The sequence below is a fragment of the Nycticebus coucang genome, chromosome 3, assembly GCF_027406575.1.
Source record: "Nycticebus coucang isolate mNycCou1 chromosome 3, mNycCou1.pri, whole genome shotgun sequence".
NCBI lineage: Eukaryota > Metazoa > Chordata > Mammalia > Primates > Lorisidae > Nycticebus > Nycticebus coucang.
Genome location: NC_069782.1, coordinates 71035179 through 71060892, shown reverse-complemented (window position 1 = coordinate 71060892; position 25714 = coordinate 71035179). Strand labels below are relative to the sequence as shown.

General features: G+C 50.9%; 2 protein-coding genes across 17 annotated transcripts in view; both read right to left on the bottom strand.

Annotated features, from left to right (window-relative positions):
• Positions 1-7861: 7861 nt before the first annotated feature.
• Positions 7862-10495, bottom strand: USE1 (unconventional SNARE in the ER 1). The gene is made up of 8 exons (XM_053585823.1): positions 10299-10495; positions 10006-10055; positions 9793-9871; positions 9558-9710; positions 9212-9224; positions 8733-8760; positions 8287-8461; positions 7862-8064 (listed from the first exon to the last, which is right to left on the bottom strand). The coding sequence occupies exons 1-8, from the start codon at positions 10437-10439 to the stop codon at positions 7882-7884; spliced, it is 822 nt and encodes a 273-aa protein (XP_053441798.1). The 5' UTR covers positions 10440-10495; the 3' UTR covers positions 7862-7881.
• Positions 10496-13366: 2871 nt separating this feature from the next.
• Positions 13367-25714, bottom strand: part of MYO9B (myosin IXB) — a 115260-nt gene continuing 102912 nt past the window's right edge. For 9 of the 16 annotated variants that reach the window (XM_053583555.1, XM_053583554.1, XM_053583564.1 and 6 more), the window contains 16 exons: positions 25435-25565; positions 25039-25229; positions 23910-24008; positions 23621-23794; positions 23370-23411; positions 22983-23094; positions 21914-21987; positions 21388-21580; positions 21138-21266; positions 20774-20879; positions 20299-20430; positions 17173-17296; positions 16615-16680; positions 16158-16300; positions 14919-15046; positions 13367-14800 (listed from right to left, as the gene is read on the bottom strand). In XM_053583555.1, the coding sequence (XP_053439530.1) occupies positions 14385-14800; positions 14919-15046; positions 16158-16300; positions 16615-16680; positions 17173-17296; positions 20299-20430; positions 20774-20879; positions 21138-21266; positions 21388-21580; positions 21914-21987; positions 22983-23094; positions 23370-23411; positions 23621-23794; positions 23910-24008; positions 25039-25229; positions 25435-25565 (2260 nt within the window). In that variant the 3' untranslated portion in view covers positions 13367-14384. Of the gene's footprint in view, positions 14801-14906; positions 15047-16157; positions 16301-16614; positions 16681-17172; positions 17297-20298; positions 20431-20773; positions 20880-21137; positions 21267-21387; positions 21581-21913; positions 21988-22982; positions 23095-23369; positions 23412-23620; positions 23795-23909; positions 24009-25038; positions 25230-25434; positions 25566-25714 lie in introns of all 16 variants that reach the window. The other 7 variants (XM_053583558.1, XM_053583563.1, XM_053583556.1 and 4 more) reach the window with 6 other exon arrangements.

The following is a 25714-nucleotide window of genomic DNA, read 5'->3' as shown; positions in this document are numbered from 1 at the left end:
CAGGGCTAGGTGCAGTGGCTCACGCCTATAATCCTAGCACTCTGGGAGGCTGAGGCGGGTGGATGCCTTGAGCTCACAGGTTCGAGACCAGCCTGAGCCAGAGCGAGACCTCTGTCTCTAAAAATAGCCCGGAATTGTGGCAGTGCCTGTAATCCCAGCTACTTGGGAAGCTGAGGCAAGAGTATGGCTTGAGCCCAAGAGTTTGAGGTTGCCGTGAGCTGTGACGCCACGGCACCCTACCGAGGGCAACAAAGTGAGACTCAGTCTCAAAAAAGCCCCCCAAAACAAAAAAATGAATCTTCTGCACAGCTATAGACACAATCAATAAAGCAAAGAGACAACATATAGAATGGGAGAAGATGTATGCATATGTGCTATGAATCGGACAAAGGGTTAATAAACAGAATCTACAAAGAGCTCAAGTAAATCAACAAGAAAAGATCAATTAACCCCATTAAAAACTAGGCAAGAGACCTGAACAGAAACTTTTCTCATGAATACAGAAAAATGGCCAACAAACACATGAAAAATGGTCATTGTTCCAAATGATTAGAGAAATGCAAATGAATACCACTTTGAGATATCACCTAGCCCCTGTGAGAATGGCCCACATCATTAAGGTCCCAAAGCAACAGATGCTGCCAAGGGCATGGAGAGAAAGAAACAGTCATGCACTGCTGGTGGGACTGCGGGCTCGTACAGCCTCTGTGGAAAGAAGTGTGGAGATTCCTCAAGGATGGAGATTTCGTATCTTTTGTAATAACAAGGGTGGATTTGGAGAACATTCTCCTAAACGAAGTATCACAAGAATGGAAAAGCAAGCACCACACATACTCAGTACTTAATTAGAGCCAGCCAGTAGATTAACAACTACATGCTTAATTTAGGCCTGGTGGCTCACCCCTGTAATCCTAGCACTCTGGGAAGCTGAGGTGGAAGGATCCTTTGAACTCAGGCTTTTGATACCAGCTGAGAGAGACCAAGACCCCTTCTCTATTAAAAATAGAAAAACTGAGCTGGACGTTGTGGTGGGCACATTGTAGTACCATCTACTTGGTAGACTGAGGCAAGAGGATTGCCTGAATCCAGGAGTTTGAGGTTGCTGTGAGTTAGGCTGATGCCACAGCACTCTAGCCTGGGCAACAGAGTGACATTGTCTCAAAAAAAAAAAAAAAAAAAAAAAAGCCGGGGCAGCGCCTGTGGCTCGAGTAGGGTGCCGGGTGCCGACCTCACATACAGGAGGTGGTGGGTTCAAACCCGGCCCTAGACAAAAAAAAAAAAAAAAAAAAGCAGCTCAGCGCCTATAGCTCAAGCAGCTAGGGCACCAGCCACATACACCAGAGCCGGCAGGTTCGAATCCAGCCTGGGCCCGCCAAACAACAATGACAGCTGCAACCAAAAAATTGCCGGGTGTTGTGGCAGATGCCTGTAGTCCCAGCTACTTGGGAGGCTGAGGCAAGAGAATTGCTTAAGCCCAAGAGTTTTAGGTTGCTGTGAGCTGTGACACCACAGCACTCTATCCAGGGCAACAGCTTGAGACTCTGTCTCAAAAAAAAAAAAAGAAGCAATAAAACAACTATGTGCTCACGGGAGGGAAAAACTCAATTCAAGTAATGGGGGTAGTAGTTAGATATATTCTCACCCAGTACGTACATTGCACAGGTATACTGCACACTTTCTGGATGAAGGGCACAACTACAACTCGACTTTAACCTTACGAAAGCAAACTATGTAGCCCCCATATTAATCTGAAAAAAAGAATATATATTTCTTTCTTTTTTTTTTTTGAGACAGAGTCTCACTATGTCGCCCCCAGAACAGTGCTGTGGAGTCACAGCTCACAGCAACCTCAAACTCTTGGGCTCAAGTGATCCTCTTGCCTCAGTTATTTATTTATTTATTTATATTTTTTTGTAGAGGCAGAGTCTCACTGTACCGCCCTCGGTAGAGTGCCATGACGTCACAGGACTCACAGCAACCTCCAAGCTTTTGGGCTTACGCAATTCTCCTGCCTCAGCCTCCTGAGTAGCTGGGACTACAGGCGCCCGCCACAACGCCCGGCTATTTTTTGGTTGCAGTTCAGCCGGGGCTGGGTTTGAACCCACCACCCTCGGTATATGGGGCCGGCGCCCTACTCACTGAGCCACAAGCGCCACCCCAGTTTTTTATTATTTTTTTTTTTCAGTTTTTTATTTTTTAATAGACAGGGTCTTGCTTTTGCTCAGGCCGGTCTAGAACCTGTGAGCTCAAGCCATCACCCACCTTGGCCTCCCAGAGGGCTAGGATTACAGTCATGAGCCACTGCACCTGGCCTGATTTTGCCTTTTGTTTTCTTTCTTTCTTCTTTTTTTTTTTTTGTAGAGACAGAGTCTCACTTTATTGCCCTCGGTAGAGTGCCGTGGCGTCACACAGCTCACAGCAACCTCCAACTCCTGGGCTTAGGCGATTCTCCTGCCTCAGCCTCCCGAGTAGCTGGGACTACAGGCGCCCGCCACAACGCCCGGCTATTTTTTTTTTGTTGCAGTTTGGCCGGGGCTGGGTTTGAACCCGCCACCCTCGGTATATGGGGCTGGCGCCCTGCTCACTGAGCCACAGGCGCCCCCCTGCCTTTTGTTTTCTTATTTTTCATTTCTACTTTTTAATTTCAGATCAATGTAAGGGTACAAACAATTATATTACAATGTTTGCCTTTGTTCTGTAGGGTCCCTGTTGTGTCTTGCATCCAAGGGGTATGCCATATACCCTTACACTGTGCCCATTAAGCGGGAGCATACCAATCTCCCTCCCATCTCTCCCCACTCCCTTGTTCCTCCTCCCTCCAACTTGAATTGAATTGAGATTTTCTCTATGTGGGTGAGTATTAGATCGTTTGTTGGCTTCATATTAGTATTGAGTACATTGGGTACTTTCTTTTTCATTCTTGTGATATTTTACTAAGAAGAATGTGTTTTTAACTCCATCTGGGTTAAAACAAAAGCTGTAAAGTTGGAGTCTGTGCCTGTTGCTCTGTGGTTAGGATACTGGTCACATACCAGGGCCAGCAGGTTCGAACCCAGCCCAGGCCTGCCAAACGACAATGACAACTACAACCAAAAAATAGCCAGGTGTTGTTGTGGGTGCCTATAGTCCCAGCTACTTGGGAGGCTGAGATAAGAGAATCTCATAAGCCCAAGAGATTGAGGTTGCTGTGAGCTGGGATGTCATCGCACTCTACTGTGGGTGACATAGTGAGACTGTCTCAAAAAAAAAAGAATGTAAGTTGGCTTGGTGCCTGTAGCTCAGTGGCTAGGATGCCAGACGAGACATGTACACCAGAGCTGGCGGGTTCGAATACAGCCCGGGCCTGCCAAACAACAATGACAACAATAAAAAAAATAGCTGGGTGTTGTGCTGGGTGCCTGTAGTCCCAGCTACTTGGGAGATTGAGGCAAGAGAATCACTTAAGCCCAAGAGTTCAAGATTGCTGTGAGCTATGACACCACTGCAGTCTACCGAGGGCAACAGCTTGAGACTGTCTCAAAAAAAGTAAAGTCCCCACCTTTTTATGGCTGAATAGTACTCCATGGTATACATATACCACAGTTTATTAATCCATTCATGGGTTGATGGGCATTGAGGTTGTTTCCACATCTTGGCAATTGTAAATTGAGCTGCAATAAACAATCAAGGGCAAATGTTCTTTTTTTTTTTTTTTTTGAGTCAGAGCCTCAAGCTGTCACCCTGGGTAGAGTGCTGTGGCATCACAGATCACAGCAACCTCCAACTCCTGGGCTTAAGTGATTCTCTTGCTTCAGCAAGTAGCTCAGACCACAGGCGCCCACCACAACACCCGGCTACATTTTTTTTGCAGTTTTTGGCTGCGGCTGGGTTTGAACCCTCCACCTCCAGCATATGGGGCTGGCGCCCTACTCCTTTGAGCCACAGGAGCCGCCCACACCCGGCTACTTTTTGGTTGTAGTTGTTTGGCAGGCCCGGGCTGGATTCGAACCCGCCAGTTCTGCTGTATGTGGCTGGTGCCTTAGCCACTTGAGTTACAGTCGCCAAGTCTAGGGCAAATGTTCTTATAATAAAATGATTTTTTTTTCTGTGTAAATGCCTACAATTGGATTGTAGGATCAAATGGAAGGTCTATTTTTTTTTTTTTTGTAGAGACAGAGTCTCACTTTATGGCCCTCGGTAGAGTGCTGTGGCCTCACACAGCTCACAGCAACCTCCAACTCCTGGGCTTAAGCGATTCTCTTGCCTCAGCCTCCCGAGTAGCTGGGACTACAGGCGCCCGCCACAACGCCCAGCTATTTTTTGGTTGCAGTTCAGCCGGGGCCGGGTTTGAACCCGCCACCCTCGGTATATGGGGCCAGCACTTTACCAACTGAGCCACAGGCGCCGCCCGGAAAGTCTATTTTGAGTTCTTTGAGGATTCTCCATACTTCTTTCCAAAGAGGCTATATTAGTTGCAGTCCCACCAACAGTGTAAGAGTGTTTCCTTTTCTCCACATCCAGGCCAGCGTCTGCAGCTTTGGGACTTGGGATGTGGACTATTCTCATTGGGGTTAGGTGATATCTCAGGGTAGTTTTGATTTACATTTCTCTGATGATTAGAGATCATGAACATTTTTTCATACATTTGTTAGCCATTCATCTGTCTTCCTCAGAGAGGGTTTCATTTCCCTTTCTTTTTGTCATCCAGTTGCACAGAGCCCAAGGAGGTCGAGACCAGCCTGGGCAACATAGTGATAACCTATTTCTACAAAAAAACAGAAAAATTAGCTGGGCATCATGGCTCATGCCTGTAGTCCCGCATACTTGGGAGACTAAAGATGGAGGATCATTTGAACACAAGAGTTTGAGGCTGCAGTGAGCCATGATGATACCATTACGCTCTAGCCCAGGCAACAGAGCAAGACACTGTCTCAAAACACACCTTTAGATGATGTTAAGTTATGGGGGCAGAGGTAAGCAGTGGGAATTCTTCCATTCGTCACTTTGAAAGCAGAATGTTGAGTATTTGTATATTAAACTCAACGCTGCCTTTGGCTTGAAATTTCTCAGTTGTGAGGAAAATATCCATCTATCTCTTTTTTTTTTTTTAGGTTTTTGGCCGGGGCTGGGTTTGAACCTGCCACCTGCGGCATATGGGACCGGCGCCCTACTCCTTGAGCCACAGGCGCCGCCCACCATCTATCTCTTTTGTTTCTTTAGAGACTTTGAGTAATGGATACTGAACAGTATAAAATGCCTTTTTATGTTTTTTTTTTGCAGTTTTTGGCCTGGGCCGGGTTTGAACCTGCCACCTGCAGCATATGGGGCTGGTGCCCTACTCCTTTGAGCCACAGGCACCGCCCACAAAATGCCTTTTTAGCATCTATGATTTTGTCTTCAAATGCCCCTCTCTTCCTAGTATTGAATCATTATATTTTTTATCTACTTTTCATAAGATGTTGATTTTATTTTCATCACCATTATGTAACCTGTGTGCACCTGTTGGTGTAAAATTTGCTGTTTACACAGTTGGCAGTTTCCCAGTGACCAGACTTCTGGAGACTTCGCAGATAGTTCTGACATCTCTGGCCTTACTCTCAAGTTACTGACCTCCCCACGTCCATACCCGAGGTGGTGGAGTCCTGGTTCTATTGTGGCTTATTTTGATTGATACCCTTCTTCAGCTGATGATAGTTACTGACTAATGTTGGCCTGCCCCCTTTCTTAGGTTTCCTTGAAGTGGTGGTCATTTTTGGAGAGACTTTTCTCCCTGAACTCCTTGAAGGGTTCTTCATGATTATATTCTTGACACTGACTCTGGTGCCTAAGATAAAGCCTTTTCTTCCCTCCTTTGGTGCTTGGGGTTGGCTGTTCAATGACTGTGCGAGGTGGGGCGGGGGCGGGTTGTGGTTTCCTGACCTTTTTTTTTTGGCCGGGCCTGGGTTTGAACCCGCCACCTCCGGCATATGGGACCGGCGCCCTACTCCTTGAGCCACAGGCGCCGCCCCTGACCATCTTTACCATGCCAGGACTTCACAGTGGTCTTTCGGTGTACTTTTAAAGTGCCACCTGAGTTATTTTACTTTTTGAGACAGAGTCTCACTTTGTCACCCTCGGTCTAGTGATGTGGTGTTAGAGCTTACAGCAGTCTCCAACTCTTGAGCTCAAGTGATTCTCTGGCCTTAGCCTCCCAAGTAGCCTTGGGACTACAGGCACCCACCACAATGCCCAGCCATTTTTTTTTTTTTAGAGACAGGGTCTCACTCTTGCACACTGGTCTCAAACCTGTGAGCTCAGGGCAATCCACCCACCTCGGCCTCCCAGAGTGCTAGGATTACAGGCATGAGCCACTACGCCTAGCCATACCACTTGAGTTTTTAAAAATCTCCTCCTGGACGGTGCCTGTGGCTCAAACGAGTAGGGCACTGGCCCCATATACCAAGGGTGGCAGGCTCAATCCCGGCCCTGGCCAAACTGCAACAACAACAACAAAATAGCCAGGCATTGTGGCAGGCGCCTGTAGTCCCAACTACTTGGGAGGCTGAGGCAAGAGAATCGCGTAAGTCCAAGAGCTGGAGGTTGCTGTGAGCTGTGATGCCACAGCGCTATACCAAGGGTAACAAAGCGAGACTCTGTCTCTAAAAAAAAAAAAAAAAAAAAAAATCTCCTGGTGGTTTTACACCTGTGTTCATGGGGATGAACCTCATTGCCACTCATATAGATGCCCTCTCTGGTGCCTGCCTTGGGGCACTGGAGGTTTCCCAGAAAAAGGGAATTGTGGTTAGTGTTTTGCTGGATGAACAAAAGTTTGGTAAAGGCAAAAAATGGCATTCCCAACAGAGGGTACAACATTGGCATATCTGTTTTGTTTTGTTTTGTTTTGTTTTTTTGTAGAGACAGAGTCTCACTGTACCGCCCTCAGGTAGAGTGCCGTGGCGTCACACGGCTCACAGCAACCTCCAACTCCTGGGCTTCCGCGATTCTCCTGCCTCAGCTTCCCAAGCAGCTAGGACTACAGGCACCCGCCACAACGCCCGGCTATTTTTTTGTTGCAGTTTGGCCGGGGCCGGGTTTGAACCCGCCACCCTCGGCATATGGGGCCGGCGCCCTACTCACTGAGCCACAGGCGCCGACCAGCATTGGCATATCTGTTCACATTCCCATGGGACAGCTACCCCAGGTACCTGTCACTTGCCCACCCTCCTTCCTTCACTGAACTCCCTTAGTAACTGCCCTTATAGGCTATGCCTTGTGTGAAGTTGGAGTGAGGACCCAGGACTCATGGTTTCCCAAGGATTCCTACACCACAACCCCTGCTAAGGTCTCAACCCCAGTGCCTACCCAGTTCTCTGCTCAAATAATCAGCATGTGACCTGGCCTCCAGGTCAGGACAGGATTTCCACTAAACTTTGGGCACAACCTACATGTTTGTTGAATGACTATATGAGGGATCTGCAGTGTCTCAAGAGCTGACAATATGGTTGGGCTGAACCCTGTCTCTGAATTATTGCCTTTGGTCCGTGGAAGACCCAACATTGATGTCCCTTCCTCTACACTGAGCTCCAAGTATAGCTCCCACTCCTCCCCCATGCTCTCTGGCCTCACTCTGACCTCACAGTGCTGAAGGCTTTATGTTTAGCTCTGATTCTATCAAACTGGAGGTTCTTGTGGCCTCTTGGAGCCTGCCCTTATCCAGCATGGGGCAGACATTAGGAGGAAATGAGGGAGCACTTGATAAGTCACTGCCTCCCAAGCCTGACCCTCTCCTTCCTCTGCTCATGCACTTTTTGTGGTTCTCAGCCACCTCTAAAGACTCTTCCCTCTCACTGCCCACCCCAAAAGGCACCCCTGGACAGGGATGGGGGCAGAGAAAAGACAGATGAGGTGGGTGAGGGCTGGTCTTTATTTGAGTTTGGGCATTATACGAATGAAGAGAATCATGCTGATGAAAATGAAACAGACGATAATAAGCATGGCCCAGAGCAGCCAGTTGACCGACTTCTGTGCGTGCTGTTCTAGCCGCTCCGACTCTGTCTTCAGTTTCTCCAGGTTCTGGTCAGCCATCTTAAGTGAGTGTGACAAGGTCTGTGGATGAGGTGGGGAGAGTCTCAATAGGACTGGAGCCAAATATGGCCTTTTCCTACTGTGCTGTGGCAGGTCTGTACCTCTTGGCTCTTGCCAGTGCTGTTTTGGCCTTCTACCGAACTCCTATTCATCTAGCAAAGCCCTAACTGCAACAGCTCTGTGTTGGGAAGCCTTCTCCAATGCCCCAGGGCAGAGGCTGGAGAGTTCCCACAGTTTCCACACCTGGTTGTCCTTTTTGATGACACTCTGGGCAGCCAGTGTATTGGTCTTGAGGCTCCGGGCCAGGCCTAGCATCTCCTCTGCCAGCTTTTCTTGGAGGTCCTGATGCCGTTGCAGCACGAAGTCTAACTCAGCTGCTGACTGCTTCTCATCTGCTGGCTTGGGACCTGCCACTCCACTGATCCCACACAGGAGTAACAGAGGGCATGAGAGATGGGATCAGGGGAGAAGAGGAGACTAACACGTTCCCATGATATATAAAGGTCATGGCTCCAGCCACTGCCCTGCTTGGAGCTCAGCATCTCCCTCTTTGCTCTGCCTTCTGGCAAGAGCACCCTCAGAACTGGCTGCTAGTTCAGATTTTGTTATACTACTTTAATGGTCCAAGATTTGTCCAGCACCCTCCCCGACCCAATGGCCCCTACAGCCCAAGGGCTGAAGACACTCACGTTCTCTTCCTCACATCCAGCTTGGGCTCTGAAAGCAAAACAAGCCAAGGAGGAAGAAAGCCAGGATTGGTTTCAGCTTCCTGACTGTTGCCTATGCTGTGTCTGGTACTTAGAATGCTATTTGCCCATCTTACCTGCTGCCTAGTAGACTCCTGACTCTAACTTGAATACTCTCTCTTCTAGGAAGCTCTCCCTACCCTAATCTGAGCTACCCCAGACCCCAGCTCCCTCCCTCTGGCCTAGTCTCGGCTCCATGGACTAGGTATGTCCAGCTCTGTCTCTTCTGGAAGCCACCTCCTCTGTCCTGGCTCCCCCTCCAGGTATAACTCAGTGATGCCCCCATGGGTGACACTCTCTCTCTGGACTGGAGAAGACCCTGTGGGAGCCATGCTGGGCATGAGGAACATGCAGCAGCAGGGGATACATGTCTTATCTTAGACACCTGGGCCTCAAGTCCTGTTTCATTCAAGCTGACTCACCTCCAGCACAGTCCTATGGGAAGAAGGAAGAAGCAATAAGTCACCTACCTTGTCCTGTCCCTAAACTGTCATTTTTGCTCTCAGAACCTACACCCACTTAGGACCCTGAGCAAACTCCATGACTTCTGAGCCTCCCTTTCCTTATCTATCAATTGGTAATGACAACAGTTCATATTTTGGATAATTGAACTGATCCACATAAAACGTTTAGAAAAGCATTTGGCCTTGTCTGATGGCTCAGGCCCCTATGGTTCCTGGACCTGACAGTATTGTACTTCTGGCTGTCTGCAGGCACTGAGCCCTGTCCCATCCAAGCAGTTCTCAAAGACCAAAGAGGGACTCCTACCGTGCCTAACAGTTCATTTCGCATCTCACTGGTGTACCGTGCCCGGGCCTGCAGATGCACTGTCTTTGTGGCAGGCACTCGCTCCCTGGCCGTAGTTGGCACGCGGCCAGGGGCCAGGAACTGATTGGCAAGTGCCTTTTCTGACGAGGAGGTCTATAGAAATGTGGGAAGAGAGGTCATTGGAGGAGCAGGTCCTGGAGATAACGGGTGAGGAGGCAGAGGTGACCCTGCTCACCAATTTCTCTGCCTGTAGCATCCCTTTCAGGAAATCCACCTTGCGGGAATATTCATTTATCACCTCAGAGGCTGGTTTGCTGGAAGGCAAGAAGAAAAAGAGAACCTACCCGTCGTCCCTAGCTCGTTGTCCGAGCTGGGACTGCAGTCCTAGAATGCCCTAACATAACCCCCACATCCTGGATTTTAAACCCCTGCGGCTGCCTGCACTCACCACGCTTGGGTCTTCAGGGCCTGCAGCATGTCCTCCAGAGCGCCCACGTACTGAGGAAGAAAAGTAAGAGTCCTTAGCCGGGTCCCAGGTGAGGACGGTAGATAGGAGGAGCCTAGTGTAAAGGAGGCAGGGCCAGCTGGAAGGGGCGGGGCCCCAAGGACCCTACGGGAACTGACCGGAAAGGGCGTGGCCAGTGTGGGTCTTGGGGAGGGCGATGTGGTCTGTTGTGGCCTGCAGCCCTAGGAACCACCCTCCGGAAATCGGACTATACCTGAAGCGGAATTTCTCCTTACCTTCTCTAGACGCCACTCGTCTGGGTCCCGCTTCTCTGCTGCCATCGCCTCGCAGCGACATAGCAGCCGCACCAGGTTCAGCTCCAGCCTCGACGCCGTCATCGCTGCCGTGTGGTACCCCGCCCCTTCCGCCAGTGCCATCTTAAGAGAGGGCGGAAGTGCCTACATCACCTGGCCTCTTTCCGGCTGTTTCTCCCCACCTCCCTTCACTAGTTTATCTTTGGGTAGGTAGTAGTGTTTAAGGAGCGGTACCCTCAGGTTTGTTACCCTACCACTCTGGGAGGCCGAGATCGGTGGATCACTTGACCTCGGGAGTTGAGACCAGCCTGAGCAAGAGTGAGACCTTGTCTCTACTTAAAATAGAAAAATAAGCCGGGGTATGAAGTCATCAGTTAACTTCTATTTTTTTTTATTTTCCAAAGTCTCAAAAAATAGACAACTAATATTTATAAATAAAAATAGAAGATAATTTCAAAAAAAATTCTATGATAGATTATCTGACAATGTGAATGTTACTTTTTTGCATTATTATATTACTGTTCAATATTTCATTGCAGCAATCGTCTGATTTCTGAATGTATTTATTTTAGTTCTTTTTTTTTTTTTTTTTGAGTTTTGGCTGGCTGGGGCTGGGTTTGATCCTGCCACCTCCTGCATATGGGGCCGGCACCCTACTCCTTTGAGCCACTGGTGCTGCCCTATCTTCTACGAAGTTTTTGTTTCTAGTCCTTATGTGAAACATTATTATTGTTATTAAATTTTAAGCTTTTTTAATTTTGTGAAGGCAAAAAAGTGGAAACCAAATAAACACATGTATATGTATAGAAAAAGTAACAAAATAAAATAAAAAAGAAAAATAAGCCGGATGTTGTGACTGGGCCTCTATAGTCCCAGCAACTCCAGAGGCTGAGGAGAAAGGCTTGACCCCTGGCTCTGCACCTGTGGCTCAAGCGGCTAAGGCATCAGCCACATAACACCTGAGCTGACAAGTTCAACTCCAGCCTGGGCCTGCCAAACAACAATGATGGCTGCAACCAAAAAATAGCCAGGCGTTGTGGCAGGCACCTGTAGTCCCAGCTACTTGGGAGGCAGAGGCAGGAGACTCGCTTGAGCCCAGGACTTGGAGGTTGCTGTGAGCTGTGATGCCACAGCACTCTATCCAGGCGGACAGCTTGAGGCTCTGTCTCAAAAAAAAAAAAGGCTTAGGCGGCGCCTGTGGCTCAGTCGGTAAGGCGCTGGCCCCATATACCGAGGGTGGCCGGTTCAAACCCAGCCCCGGCTGAACTGCAACCAAAAAATAGCTGGGTGTTGTGGCCAGCGCCTGTAGTCCCAGCTACTTGGGAGGCTGAGGCAAGAGAATCGCTTAAGCCCAGGAGTTGGAGATTGCTGTGAGCTGTGTGATGCCATGGCACTCTACCAAGGGCCATAAAGTGAGACTCTATCTCTACAAAAAAAAAAAAAAGGCTTGACCCCCAAGAGTTTGAGGTTGCTGTGAGCTGTGATGCCGCCCTCACTCTACTCAGGGTGACAGTCTCAAACAAAAAAAAGGAGCAATGCCATTACATCTGTATTTCCTCTGGGCTGAATTACTTGCTTTTTTTCCTTAGGATGTTTTAACCCTTGGGAAAGAGTTGAAGGACCAGATTCTCTGATGTCAGAAGTTCAATGAGCCTTTTTATTTCGGTTCACCTGCTCAACATGCCTACTTCACACTCACCACTCACTCATGCCTGGGTTCATTCTTTATTTTTGAGACAGAGTCTCACTATGTCACCCTCAGTAGAGTGCCATGGTGTCACAGCTCACAGCAACCTCCAACTCTTGGGCTTAAGCAATTCTCTTGCCTCAGCCTAAGTAGCTGGGACTACAGGTGCCTGCCACAACGCCCGGCTATTTTTTGGTTGTAGTTGTCATTGTTTAGCTGACCCCGGGCCGGGTTCAAACCCGCCAGCCTTGGTATATGTGGCCGGCATCGTAACCACCGTGCTATGCGTGCCGAGCCCTGTGTGGATTCTTTCCACATTGAGTTCATTTCCCTCTCAGCAGCCTTTCTGATTTCCCTTGGGGGAAAGGCCCTGACCTGGCACTTTGGGTCCTGGGCTTTCCTCAACTCAGCTTCATCTGTTACAGGGGCTCATGCATAGTTCATTTATAAGATTTTGGGTCCTAGCCCTGACTCTTTACTCTGTCCTTGGCCATGGCCTTAGGTAAGTTTAACCTTTCTGTGCTCCCTTAGAAGTGGACAGTGTGACGGTGCCTCCCTTAAGGGAGCCTCGAGCCAGTCCTGGGAGAAATGGGGCTGGCTTACTGTTAGTACTCAGACTCGCATGCTGAGAACCTAGTCCCAGCCCACCTCTTGGGTGCCCCAGGCTTACAGTGTCAGTCTTCTAGAGTGAACAGAGTGAGGAGTGGGTACTTTATGGGGACTAGGACCTGGCATGCAGCCCTCACACTGGTGGCCCTGGTATCCTCATAAAATATCACAGAGGAGACAATGTTCAGGACCCATAAGTGGGGCCTCAGAGGCTGACAGGGCAAAGTCTGAATCCCAGCCTCTTTTCAGCAGTGTGGCTGTGGACAAGCCTCCTTTCCACCACCCCCTGGCAAGTGCAATTTGGACTTGTCCTTCATCTTCCACCTGCCAGCCAATTCCCACACCTGCCCATTTGATTGCAGCCTTGGAGCCCATCTGTGGGTGGTGGCTTCTGCGTCTGCCAGACCCACCAGGAACTGGCTCTGTTGCAGGGTAGGTGGCCCCTGCAGCTGACATTTAAGCTTAGCTGGGTGCTGAAGCAAGGAGACAGGAGAGGGCTCCCAGAACAGCAGGCCCTCCCCAGGGAGTGAGACTGTGCTGGGAGATCTGGGCTCCCCAAGCTTTCCTGATTAATAAACAAGCATCTCAAGTCAGCCCATCTCCCATCTGTGGGAAATTCCGACAGCAGTGTTTGCTGGAGGATCAAGGGAGGTCCTCCCAGATGGGTACAATCCCTACCCTGTACCTGTCTTGGCTAAGGCCACAGGGCTGACTTCTTTCCACCAGCCCTTCCTTCCCTGAGGAGATCTGAGCAGAAATTCCATGCATACACATCGCAGGAACTTTTTTATTTTCACACATGGTGTGGGGCATCCCTTGTCCCAGATTTGTGGTGTGTGTCCAAGTGTCTGCCAAGTGGGCTGAGCTGGCTGAGCCTGGGAAAGGAGGTCCCCATTCTGGAAAGCCCCACGCTGTCACAGTTGACTGAAGGGTATGCCCAAAATCAGGCTGTGCCCTCCCTGACCATGAGCAGACCTGAGTCACTGACTCTTGTACTGTCACATGGGTGGGTAGTGCGAAGGGCAGCCTTCTCCAGCCCCTGGTGTACAGAGAAGTGATGCCCACATTCAGGTCCTCTTGGTACTTGAGGTCTGTGTGCCCAAGGTGGAGGCAGCTCCTGACTCATGTCCTGGCTCCAGCCAACAGCCTTGACCCGCATAGAAGTCTCCAACATTCCCTTGAATGCACATTGGCCAAGTGGCTGCCTGCTGGAGGCATGTGTTGGAAAGAGACGTGGGGTGGTCAGATGCCCCAAGTGTCCAAAACCCTCATGGAAGGCCTGGGCATGCTGATCACCCTTAACGCTGATTGAAGAGTGAGTCTGAGCTCCAGAAGTACAGTGGCTGAGTGGCCTCTGCTCTGATGACCCATGTCCAGATTACAAGGGAGACACACAGCGTTAATAGAAAAGTTTGTACATACACATATAAAAAACGATTTGGTCTTCTGTTAAGGCTGTTAACAGTTTAAAGTAATGTAAACCATGTACATAAACAGTTACTGTAAAAACGTACAAAAGGTAAGGGAAGAGATGAGGGGCTGCCTGCTGAGATCTAGTGCTCTTGGGGGCCTGGAGATGATTTAGGCTTGTGGCGAGAAGGGCCTAGTCCTAGCTGGCCTCTCCCTGCCTTGACTCTGCACTTGGAGCTGGTGCCCACCTCTAGTGGTTCTTGAGACTTTTTGTTCTGGATTCTTCTCAGCCAAATGCTTGCCATGACAGCTTCAGCACAAGGGCTGTCCTCGGACATGTAGACTCCAGTAGCCATAGGCTTTCAGCCGTTGGCCTGGCCCGAGGTGGGGGGCAGGCAGTACATTGGGGGGTCTGAATATCTCCGTTTGTTCCCAGGTGGCTGGCCGTCCTCGTCCAGGGTCTCTAGAGCGGCCTGCATGGGCAGGTCTGCCCCTGGTGTGATGTAGACGGAGTGTACCTGGTCTGGGCGGCGGGCAGGTGGCTCTCGGCGCCTCACTGGGGCAGCAGCCTCCCGGGTACCTGGTGCCCACCTGGGCAGGTGGGAGGGTAGGCCCGGTGGGAGCTTGATGTTGGCCGTGGGCATGACAGGGGTCCGCCGGGGGGTCTTCACTCTGACCGTTACGAAGGACGAAGGCCTTCGTCGTGGAGGGGCGGCCACCGTGGGGAGGGGGTTCGGGGTGGGTGCGCTGGGGTAGGGGAGAGTAGGCGTGGGGGGCCCTTTTGAGAGATAGATGGCAGGGTTACTGCAGCTTCGGGGCTGGCAGTCAGACCCTCACCCCAGGGCCTGCCAGGGGTGGACAGGAAGGAGAAAAGCAGATGCTACCTTAATACTGACCTTCCAAGGCCCCCCGCCCAGTCCGCTCCTCCAGTAGGCTCTCGGTGCTGGCTGAGGTCTCTGAGTCCAAGTTCTCCTCGTCGGAACCCCTTGGGTCCAGCTCTGGAAGCCGGTAGGTGATGTCTTCCCTGGGGTGGGGAGAGGGTCTTGATGTCCAAGGCCACTTCTCAGAAAGTGCCAGGCTGGTATGGGACACATCAAGCTATTTTCCTAAAAGTGACTCCCACCCTCCTTCCATCCCAAGCATATCTGGACTAAAATCCCCATGTCCTCTGAAGCTCATCAGGTGAGAGTGTCAGGCTGCTGAGAGCAGCCCTGGCATTTGGCCCAAACATAAGTCACTGACATGCTCCTGCTTCAGGCCCTTTGCATGTGCCATTCCCTCTGCTTGAAACATTCTCCACTACTTCTAAGACTAAGGTGGCCAAGCAACCAGGTCACACCAGTTCTGGCATTATTACTACTATCTTTTTAGAGTCAAAGTCTTGCTCTATTACTCAGGCTGGAGTACAGTGGCATGATCATAGCTCACTGTAACCTCATACTGCTGGGCTCGTGATCCTCTTGCCCTAGCCTCTTGAATACCATAGAAGCATGCCACCATGCCTAGCTAATTTAAATTTTTTTGTAGAGGCAGGGTCTTGCTATGTTGCCCAGGCTGGTCTTGTACTCCTGGCCTCAAGCGATCCTCCTGCCTCAGCCTCCTAAAGTGCTAGGATTATAGGTGTGAAGCACCATGCCTGGCCAATTATTACTTTTTAAAGACATAGGGTCTTGCTATGTTGCCAAAGCTGGACTCAAACTCCTGGGCTCAGGCATTTCTCCTGCCTCATCCCTGCTAAATAGTTGGGACCACAGATGTGTACTGCCATGCCCAGCTAGCATTTATTTTTACAGGGGTCCCCTTCACACTCACAGCATGACTTAACAGCACCCTAGTTAAGACCACCTTCAAGACAAAGTTGGAGCACTGCCTCCTGGTCACACTCTATTTTCTGTGGGCCACTGGTGTGGTAAGGCATGGGGTTTAAACAGAACCTGCTACTGGCACATGGTTGAGTTGTAGGACAGCAATGTCCCATTAAGTACTATCTGTCCATGTTAGGGACGACAGGACCACCAAGGACTGAATCTGCCTGTCAGGCTCCTAAAGACCACGCCTTCTACTACTGCCTGTGGGGCAGTGCACGGGGGCTGAATGGCAAGAGTTGAGAGGGCAGGGGACAGAGGGACACTTGCTTCTCCTCCTTGATGGACTGGATCCGCTCGATGAGGATCTCCTTCTCTCGGTCCTCATCGCCACCAGCTGCCTCCTCTTCTGGTAGTACCTCCAACTCCTCCAGGCTGCTGCCCTGGCTTCCCCGGGCCTTGGGGCCCTTGCTCTGAAACAGAAGCAGCAGGTATGATTGGCACCTCCAGGAGGGAGGAGGTTGGTGCACCCAGTTGTGAGGTTAGTTCTGGTGTACACGCGTGGGGCTCTTAGTGGGACATATCCAAGAACCCCGTGGGGACAGATGGCAGGAGCTTGGGTGATTAGTTGTCCTCAGCATACACAGTCAGTGGGCAAGGGGCCTCCCCCACATGCGCTTCCTGAAGGTTAGGACATGCTCATGTTATTTTAGAGAACCCAGGGGCTAAGGGAAGCCAGCACGTGCCGTACTGGGAGACATGCACCGGCCGCTGGCTGTGTACATACCAGGACCCCCTCATAGGGAGACGAAAAGCCCAGTTTGAGAGGCCATGGCTGGGAGAGAGATGAACACTGGGTGACCACAGAGGAGGAGACAGACACAGCAGTGATTGGGGGGCACATCTGACAATCGGCACAAAGAAGGGGGTTCCCTGGTTCTCCCAGGAGTCCAGGACCTGCCCCCACTACTATATGACTACTGCTGTGGGGATATTTTCCTGTGGGTGGGGCCTTGGTCAGTGAAGAACAAGGCTGGACTAATGACCTGAACCACCACCAAGTGGGTGACATGTCCCCTACCTTCCCCACTTAGAGGAACAATTGGAGTGAGGCTGAGCAGACTGGGTTTTGGTTAGGGGCAAATTGCCCCTACCTGTGGCCAACGGTGTGCTGTGAGTAGGTGGGGAACTGAAAAGTGTGACCCCAACTCACCACCCTCTCTGCCCTTGCCAGCTGAGGCCCCTAACCCCATGAGACCACACCCAAGGCCTTTCGATCCACTAAGCCCTGGCTCACAGCCCCTCCCACCTGCAAAGCCCCTCCCCCACTCTAATCCATACTCACAGCATTTTGCCTTAGCAGGGAAAGCCTGCGGAAGGCAATGCTCTCTGCCGCCTCCAGTTGACTGATCTCCTCCATCTTCACTTTGTATTTCCTCATCTGTTCCTTGATCAGCATCTCCACACACCTGTGGAGAAGGCCCATGGGTGGAGCTGACTCATTTACCACCCCCAGGACGTCCAGTGTCCAGGGAGGCACTGGCTGGTGACTGGGGAATCACTGGCTAGGGCTGGGAGACCTAGAGACCCAGAGACCTGGCAGGACCAGGGAATGGCTGTGCCGGCTCCTATGCTGCGTGAGTTAGGGCAGCTCACTCCACTTCTCTGAGCCCGAGTCCCATCTCTGCAGATCTCCTAGTATGAAGGAGGGTCAGAGTGAACAGAACAGAGTGGTGGTGATTCTGACTCATGGAGAATCTCAACGGGCAGGGATGCACATGAGAAATGTGCAGGGACCCGCGGCATTTCTGCTTGGTGGTCAGGGCCAGCTTGGGAGGGACTCAGCCTAGAGTGGTCAGTACCAGAGAGGAGGTGGGAACTCAAAACTGAGAGGCGGTCTGAGACGTAAGTTTCTCATTATCATGACTAAATAAGAAAAAAAGTACCAAAGAATATTCTGGAAGAGACCAGAAGGAAATCTGTCAACACCACACCACCTGGATGGAATCAGAGCCTCATGATCCTTACTGCCTGTCATTCTTCCTTAACAACTATGAGTATAGCCTAGGGAACCCACTGGCAGGTTCTCCTTTCAGGCCTTCTTCAATGTTAGCCTTGCGCAGCCAAGAAGGTAATAGGCTCCTAATATTCACAACTCTCATTGACAGTAGCACCTCTAGTGATGACTGACAATCTTCTTCTAAAGGAATTTCAGAAAACTTATTTATTTATTTATTTATTTATTTTTGGAGACAGAGCCCCATGCTGTCGCTCTGGGTAGAGTGCTGTCACATCACAGCTCACAGCAACCTTTAACTCCTGGGCTCAAGCGATTCTCCTGCCTCCGCCTCCCAAGTAGCTGGGACTACAGGCGCCCACCACAACGCCTGGCTATTTTTTTGGTTGCAGCTGTCGTTGTTTGGTGGGCCTGGGGTAGATTCAAACCCGCCAGCTCAGATATATGTCGCTGGCGCCTTAGCCACTTGAGCCACAGGTCCTGAGCCTTCAGAAAACTTTTGAAGAATGCTCAGAGGGAAGAAGCAACTTCTAGAAAATCATTTGTTTATCAGAGGCTAGAAAAATTGGGCTGCTGCTTTTTTTTTGAGACAGAGTCTCAAGCTGTCACCCTGGGTAGAGTGCAGTGTGTCACAGCTCACAACAACCTCAAACTCTTGGGCTTAAGCAATTCTCTTGCCTCAGCTTCCCAAGTAGCTGGGACTACAGGCGCCCGCCACACGCCTGGCTATTTTTGGTTGTCGTTGTCATTGTTGTTTAGCAGGCCTGGGCTGGATTCGAACCGGCCAGCTCCAGTGTATATGGCTGGCACCCTAGCTGCTTAAGCTACAGGCGCTGAGCTGGGCTGCTGCTTTTATTTTTTTCCTGGTTCTTCAACCTCAAAAGAACTTAGAAGTGACACTTCCCAGCTGGAGGAGAAATTTAGGGTCATGTCTTCACCTGGGTCTGAGTGTAGGTGAGCCCCCTGGTGCAGGCTGCAGGGATTGCAACTTGTTTCTTAACCTTTCCTGATAGGACTCTGTACTACTGCTCAACTATCTAGCCTTTGCTAAACACTTTGTTTTTCCATCTGTAAATAAAAGATGACAATATGTACTCAAAGCATTTCATCTCTCCTCTACCTCTTTTTTTTTTGTTGTTGTTGCAGTTTGGCCGGGGCTGGGTTTGAATCCGCCACCCTCGGCATATGGGGCCGGCGCCCTACTCACTGAGCCACGGGTGCCGCCTCTCCTCTACCTCTTTATAGGCTAGTCTCTTAAGCCAAGTTTCAATTTTAAGGATGGTTTTAAGTGATACATTCTAAATTCCAGGAAATTGACAGAGACAGAGATTTAACATTTGGAAAACACTTTTTTTTTTTTTGAGACAGAGTCTCACTATGTCCCCTCGGTAGAGTGATGTGGCATTACAGCTCGCAGCAACTCAAACTCTTGGGCTTAAGCGATTATCTTGCCTCAGCCTCCCAAGTAGCTGGGACTATAGGCACCCAGCACAATGCCCGGCTATTGAAAAACACATTTTTAACCTTGTGACCAAGTTGTGACTCTGGGGAGAATTGTCCTACCATTATGAACTACATACATAGTTCTCATCAGAGCACATTTGGCTAGAAGGAGGATGCACAGTCAACCTATAATACAACTCAGATACAACTTCCTGTTGCTGTCTGGGTATCTCAGTGGTAAGGGCGCCAGCCACATACACAGGAGCTGGCAGGTTCGAACCCAGACTGGGCCTGCTAAACAATGACAACTACAACAACAACAAAAAATAGCCAGGTGTTGTGCTGGGCTCCTTTAGTCCCAGCTACTTAGGAGACCAAGGCAAGAGAATCGCTTAAGCCCAAGAGTTGGAGGTTGCTGTGAGCTATGATGCCATAGCTCTCTACTGACGGTGATATAATAAGACACTGTCTCAAAAAAAATAAAAAAATAAAAAAATAATAAAAAAAAAAATAGGGTCTTGACATGTTGCCCAGGCTGGCCTCAAATTTCTGGCTTCCAGCAATCCTCGCACTTCAGCCTCAAGAGTAGGCAGGACTAAAGGCTCACACCATTGCACCCAGCTCTGGACTTCCTTTTTTTTTTGAGACAGAATCTCTGTTGCCCAGGCTAGAGTGCCATGTTATCAGCCTACCTCAGAGCAACCTCAAACTCCTGGGTTCAAGCAATCCTTCTGCCTCAGCCTCCCAAGCAGCTGGGACTACAGGTACCCACAATTCCCAGCTAATTTTTTTTTTCTATTTTCAGAAGAAATGAAGTCTCACTCTTGCTCAGGCTGGTCTTGAACTCTTGAGGTCAAGCGATCTTCCCTTCTTGGCCTGCCAGAATGCTAGGATATTATAAGTGTGAGCCACTGCATCTGGCCTAAACTTTTCTTACACACATATTTACATACAGCTGGGATGAAGGTGTTGTGAAGTCCCCTGGTGGGGCTAGCCCTGCCGGACACTCACGTGGTGATCTTGAGGACATCCTTCATGCTGGTTAGTGGGTCTGAGTTGTCAGGGCAGCGCAGGAGGCAGGGTGCGAAGATGATGGCTAGTGCCCCAGGTGACATGCGGTTCACATCCTCGAGCAGGGCCACCCTGTAATGGCCACTGGCAGTTAGGGGGCTGACATGGCCAAGGAGGGAGGTAGGTCCCAGGAAGCCCTAAGACTGGACTTTAGGGCCCTGGGATGGTTGTGGGGAAAGTAGCAGCACAGCCCAGAGGTGAGAGATACCCGCTTCTGCAGCAAAGAGAGGTGCTTCAAAGGACCTGGGCAGCCCAGCAGGCCTGGATCCCTCCCAGAACTTTAACACCAGCCCATCTCCTGGTCAAAACCACCACAGAACACTATCTTGAGCTGCACCAGGAAACACTGCCTCAGGGGTTTGTAATAGGGACCCCATCCTACAGAGGGCAGGCAGGTGAGCGGGTAGGCACTTGCTTGACAAGGTGGAAGATGAGCCGCTCCAGGGAGTTGTGATTGGCTTCTGGCAGGTGCTCCAGGACAGCATAGATGGCGGCCAGCTGCTCCTGCTTCTCTGGCAGCTCTAGAGAGGCCAAGGGTGTCAGCTCCTGAGAGCTTCTGCAGTGCCCATCCCACCCCACTGATGGGCATCACCCTTTATGTGTACAGCAAGAATGAATGGCCACAGGGGAGTCCTGGCCCCACCCTGACCTGGGGACCCACGTGGTTGGGCTAAGTCCTTTGAGCTTCATTTTCTTGTCTTGTGAACAAGGTAGTCCCGCTCTGTCACCTGACCGTGGCCACCCAACACTAGTGCTGCCCATGCTGCTGTGGGACTCACCCACAGCTCGGAGAAAGTCGCCATACTGGGCGAATGTCATGAGGGGCTCTGGTAGGTCCCGCAGCCACTGCTTCAGCACCCCCGTGATGGCATGAATGGGGAAGTTCTCCAGCTTCACTGTTGTGGGGTCTGTGGGGTAGACAGGCCTGGTGAGCTCTGCACAGGTGGGATGGCTGTGCCCAGTGCCCATCTGCCTATTGTGCCCACCTCCTACAGTCTGCAGTGCCCACCTGCGCAGCATGGTGCCCACCTGTCTGCAGTGCCTGCCGGAGCTCCCGAGTCCGGTTGGCTGCACCTGACTTGCGGTAGAGGCCCTCAGTGTATAGCCCATGCATCTCCACATGTTCCAGAAGCTTCTCCAGCACGATGGGCACAGAGACTTTGTCGCTGGTAAGGCTGTCCACGCACACGCCAAAGTGGCCGGGCTCAGCACCTGACTCATCCTACAGTGCCAAGGGTTGGGAAGGGGTCAGGGCTGGGCCTGCCGTCCTCACTTGTTGCCGCTTGAGCCTCCTCCCTCCTGGGCCCACACGGAGACAAAGAGGGCCGGAGATGACACACATGCCCAGCCCTTGCTTTGGGGGCCTGAAGGGTTCAGACAGAACTGGGGTCAGGGGTGTGTTCTGCTGTAGAACAAGGGTCGCAGCCCCTCCTACCAGTGTCCTATGCCTGCCAAATGTCCTCACTTGGCCCTAACGCCAATCACCACCTCCCCCAGATACCTGGCCCTGGTGTGCAGTGCCATTCTGGAAAGTTCTAGGCCTTGGCACACTCACCTTTCTCCCGCACATGTAGGAGCAGTAGCTCTGGATCTTGTGCACACACTTCTTGTGACAGGTCATCTTGCACACTAGGCGGTCACAGGCAGGAGTCACAGAGGGTACACTGGGGACCCCAGGTTCCCCAATTGCCTTCTAAACTCACATTGTAGGAATCTCTGCCTTGCTTCCATGAGAGGAAGCTACATAGGTGGGTTTTCATAGCTTCATGGTGGCCCTTAGCCTCAGACCCAATCTGGCCAGCAGGACCAAGGGCAGGTGTTGGGCTGTCTGGGCACTTGTGTGGGGAGACTCAGTGCATTACAGTGGCAAGAATGAAGCTGCTTTTCCTTTTTCCAACAATAACGAACCCTACACCACCTCGCTAGTATCACAGAGAGAGCAAGTGAGCTATGCTAAAAAGGTGGGGGCATCTGCTATCTCTGAGGCAAGGGCAGAACAGGGTGAGGGGACAGGCTCAGGTCCTGTGTGTTCATCTCAGGACAGTGACAACTGACTGGGTATTTATGACAATATGGGGTGGTGGGGCTGCTTCCTGGGCTGAAAAGACCTAGGTTTTACTGGTTCTGGAAGGAAAATATAAGCGAAAGAGGCCTGGTTGGTTCTTTTGGGGGCTGACTAGCTTAGATCCTGGCTTGGGCACCGCCCAGCTATGTGACCACAGGCTGGGTCTGTCATCCTGGGCCCCAGCTATCAGGGTTCTCTAAGGCTGTGCTTGCTGTGCTTGCTGTGCTTGGTATGTGGAAGATAGAAGGGGAGGGGTTTGATGAGGGGACCACAGTTCAGGCCATAGGAGCAGTGTGTTAAAGGACTAAGAGGCAGGACCCAGGGTGACCTGCCCAGGTGAACAGGAGGAGGGAAGGCTGCAGAGAAGGGTGAGGACTGGCTAGTGGGGGCCTTGGAGCCAGTTAAGAGGGGGGGCTTCGTACCTAGGATGATGGCAAATTTCAGGGGGCAAGATATGGCTGGGGCAGCAGTCTGGAAAGATCTGCCCTACAGCTGGGGTGGGTAAGCAGTTAAGGGTGGGGGTCCTGGTGGGGCTCATGGGGGCCTGTGGGGTACTCACCGCTGCAGAGCAGGGCCTTGTCCATCAGCCAGATGTAAGAGAGACACTGTTCGCACGACTGAGGGATGCTCACCTGGTAGCTGGCAAACACATGGCCGTTGTGCTCCTGGACCTGTGGGGCAGCAGAGGGTGCTGAGTGTGGGGCCACCTGGGTGGATGAGGGCCTGCGGCAGCTCAGGGGCAGGATCTGCTCATTCGTGACCAAGGCTGATAATGTGCTAGGGAAGAAACATGCCCATGCACACATACATACATGTATGCACATGTACAGATACAGTACTGATGCAGACGCATACAAACAAGTGTACACACCCACACTGATGCACATGCATAATCTTTCAAACATTCACCTGCACACATGCGGTATCCACATACACATCTACTCACAGCACGTTCCTGCTTCCGCTTCTTCTTCTGAGCTTTGCTCTGCTGTGAAGGACACAAAAAAGAGGTCACCTGGGAACATGCCTGTGCCTTGCCAGGCCCCCTGCAATGATGATATCTGGGTGCCCTGACCCAGAAGGGAGGTGCTCTGAGTGGGTGGGAGGATTCCCGCTGGGAATAGGTACAAGTGGGAGTGGCATGGCACAGGTGGGTTTGAGTTGGTGTGAGTGGGCATGGTGTGGTGGGGTACCCACCTTCACAGGCTCAAAGTCATTCTTGGTATAGCCGCGGGTGAACTCATCCAGCAGTGACTGGAAAAGGTTGAGAACCAGATTGGTGTCCTTCTCACCACGTTCAGTGGCCAGGTTGCTGACAACGATCTGGTAGTTCTCCATGAGGTCCTTGTAGCCCACATGGATCTTCCCATTCTGTGGGAATGCCAGGTATGACCGCCATGGGTTGGGGCAGGGACAGGGGATAGAGGATAGTGAGGCGTCTGGGGAAGGGCAAAGGAAATGCCCAGGGTCAGGGGCCACCACGTACAGGGACAGAATACATGGTTTTGATGTTGCTCCTGAACTTCTCAGTGGCTTCAATAAATAAGCTTTCAATTGGAGTCTTCTGGGAGCGCAAGTCATTTATCTGGGAAGAGAGAAGATGACCCAGCATTGCGGGGGGGCCTGTCTGCTCTGAGGAGGCTCTATGTTGTCACTTCTGCTCTCATCCAAAACTTTCCCTGGTCCCTCTTGCTAACCCTGGTCTCTAATCCCTTCAAACTGGAGTCAAAACTGCTGACATGTGACTGGATCGTTTTCTGTAACCCATTCTGTGTACTGTTGGGTAGCATCCCTGGCCTCAAGCCACCAGATGTCAGTTGTACCCTTGACCCCAATTGTGACAACTCAAAATGTCTCCAGACGCTGTCAAATATCCCCTGGAGGATAGACTCACTCCCAGGTGAGTGCCACAGGTTTCATCCAAGCACTTCCTCCTGCCCCACATAGATGTTCGATGTTCAGCCAGGCCTTGGGACAGCATCACCTCAAATGGCCTGGTCATTTCAAGGCAGGGACTCCTGATCTTTTGGTGTCCCCATCAGCCCACTTCACCCCCAGTGAAGCTCCAAAATGGAGATCTGTCTGCTGTGGAATTGTCATTAACTAGAGTGTGAACACCCTGAGCAGAGACTACAGCTTGTTCACTTTGATCTCTGCTGCATACAGTTAATGCTTAATCAATACCCGCTTTGACACTACATACATTTGTGAAAGTGTATTCTAAATATGATAGTTTGGGCAGTAGCTGTGCAGCTGGACAAAGTCCAGCATGGTGTGACATATGTGTGCTAAGTGACCCAGGTGTGGCTACTGAGCCCAACTTGTTTTTTTTTGAGACAGAGTCTCACTTTGTCACCCTTGGTAGAGTACTGTGGCGTCATAGCTCACAGCAATCTCAAACTCTTGGGTTCAAGCAATTCTCTTGCCTCAGCCCCCCATGTAGCTGGGACTACAGGCGCTTACCACAATGCCTGGCTAATATTTTTTTTTTTTTTTTTAGAGACAGGATCTCACTCAGGCTGGTCCTGTACTCCTGAGCTCACGCAATCCACCTGCCTCGGCCTCCTAGAGTGCTAGGATTATAGGTGTGAGCCACCGCGCCTGGCAGGGCCCACCTTGTTAAGCAGGAATTCATCCAGGTATTTGAGCTCGTTGGCATTGGTAATCTTGCGGAACACTGACTCCCGCCACTTCTCTGACACCGTGATTTTGCCAATCTTGAGGTTTCGATTCTTTTTCCCTTTGCCTCCCAGCTCCTTGGTGTGCTTCTCACCTGCTGCATGGCGATGCTGATGGCTAGAGGGGGCTTTTGAGGACAGGGTGCAGCTGGTGAGGGTGGGTTCTGGGGGAGAAGATGGAGGACTCCCCACCACGCTCCTCTACCCTGATCTACAGAACCCCTATGCCCTGGGCTTGGCCCGTAGCCACTTAAAGCCCTACTTGGGGACAATGCATATCCCCAGGGGCCCTGGTGGCTCTGCTGTTTATCCCTGAGGCTGTGGGTAACCAACCTTCTAGACCCTTCTTCATGGTGGTGGCTTCTAGCACGACCCCAGAGACTGCATTCTCCATCTCCTCTGTGCCTTCCAAGCTGTATTTTTTATCCTTGGTTTTATGCAGGAAAAGTCTCTTAAACGTAGATCTGCAGGAGAAATTAAGTAGCTTCTTTGAAGCCTCAGGAAATGAAAATGGATTTGAGGTCCAGCTTCTCTCTGACTGGGCACATGGCAACTGCTCTGTAATTGCCTGAACTGATTTTGTTTTTGAGACAGTCTCACTCTGTTGCCCCGG

Coding starts and splice junctions, on each gene's coding strand:
- USE1 (XM_053585823.1), bottom strand. CDS start 10,439: ATGGCACTGGCGGAAGGGGCGGGGTACCACACGGCAGCGATGACGGCG. Junction 10,056..10,298: donor ACGAGTGGCGTCTAGAGAAG/GTAAGGAGAAAT, acceptor TTTCTTCCTCAG/TACGTGGGCGCTCTGGAGGA. Junction 8,462..8,732: donor CTGGATGTGAGGAAGAGAAC/GTGAGTGTCTTC, acceptor GTGTGGGATCAG/TGGAGTGGCAGGTCCCAAGC.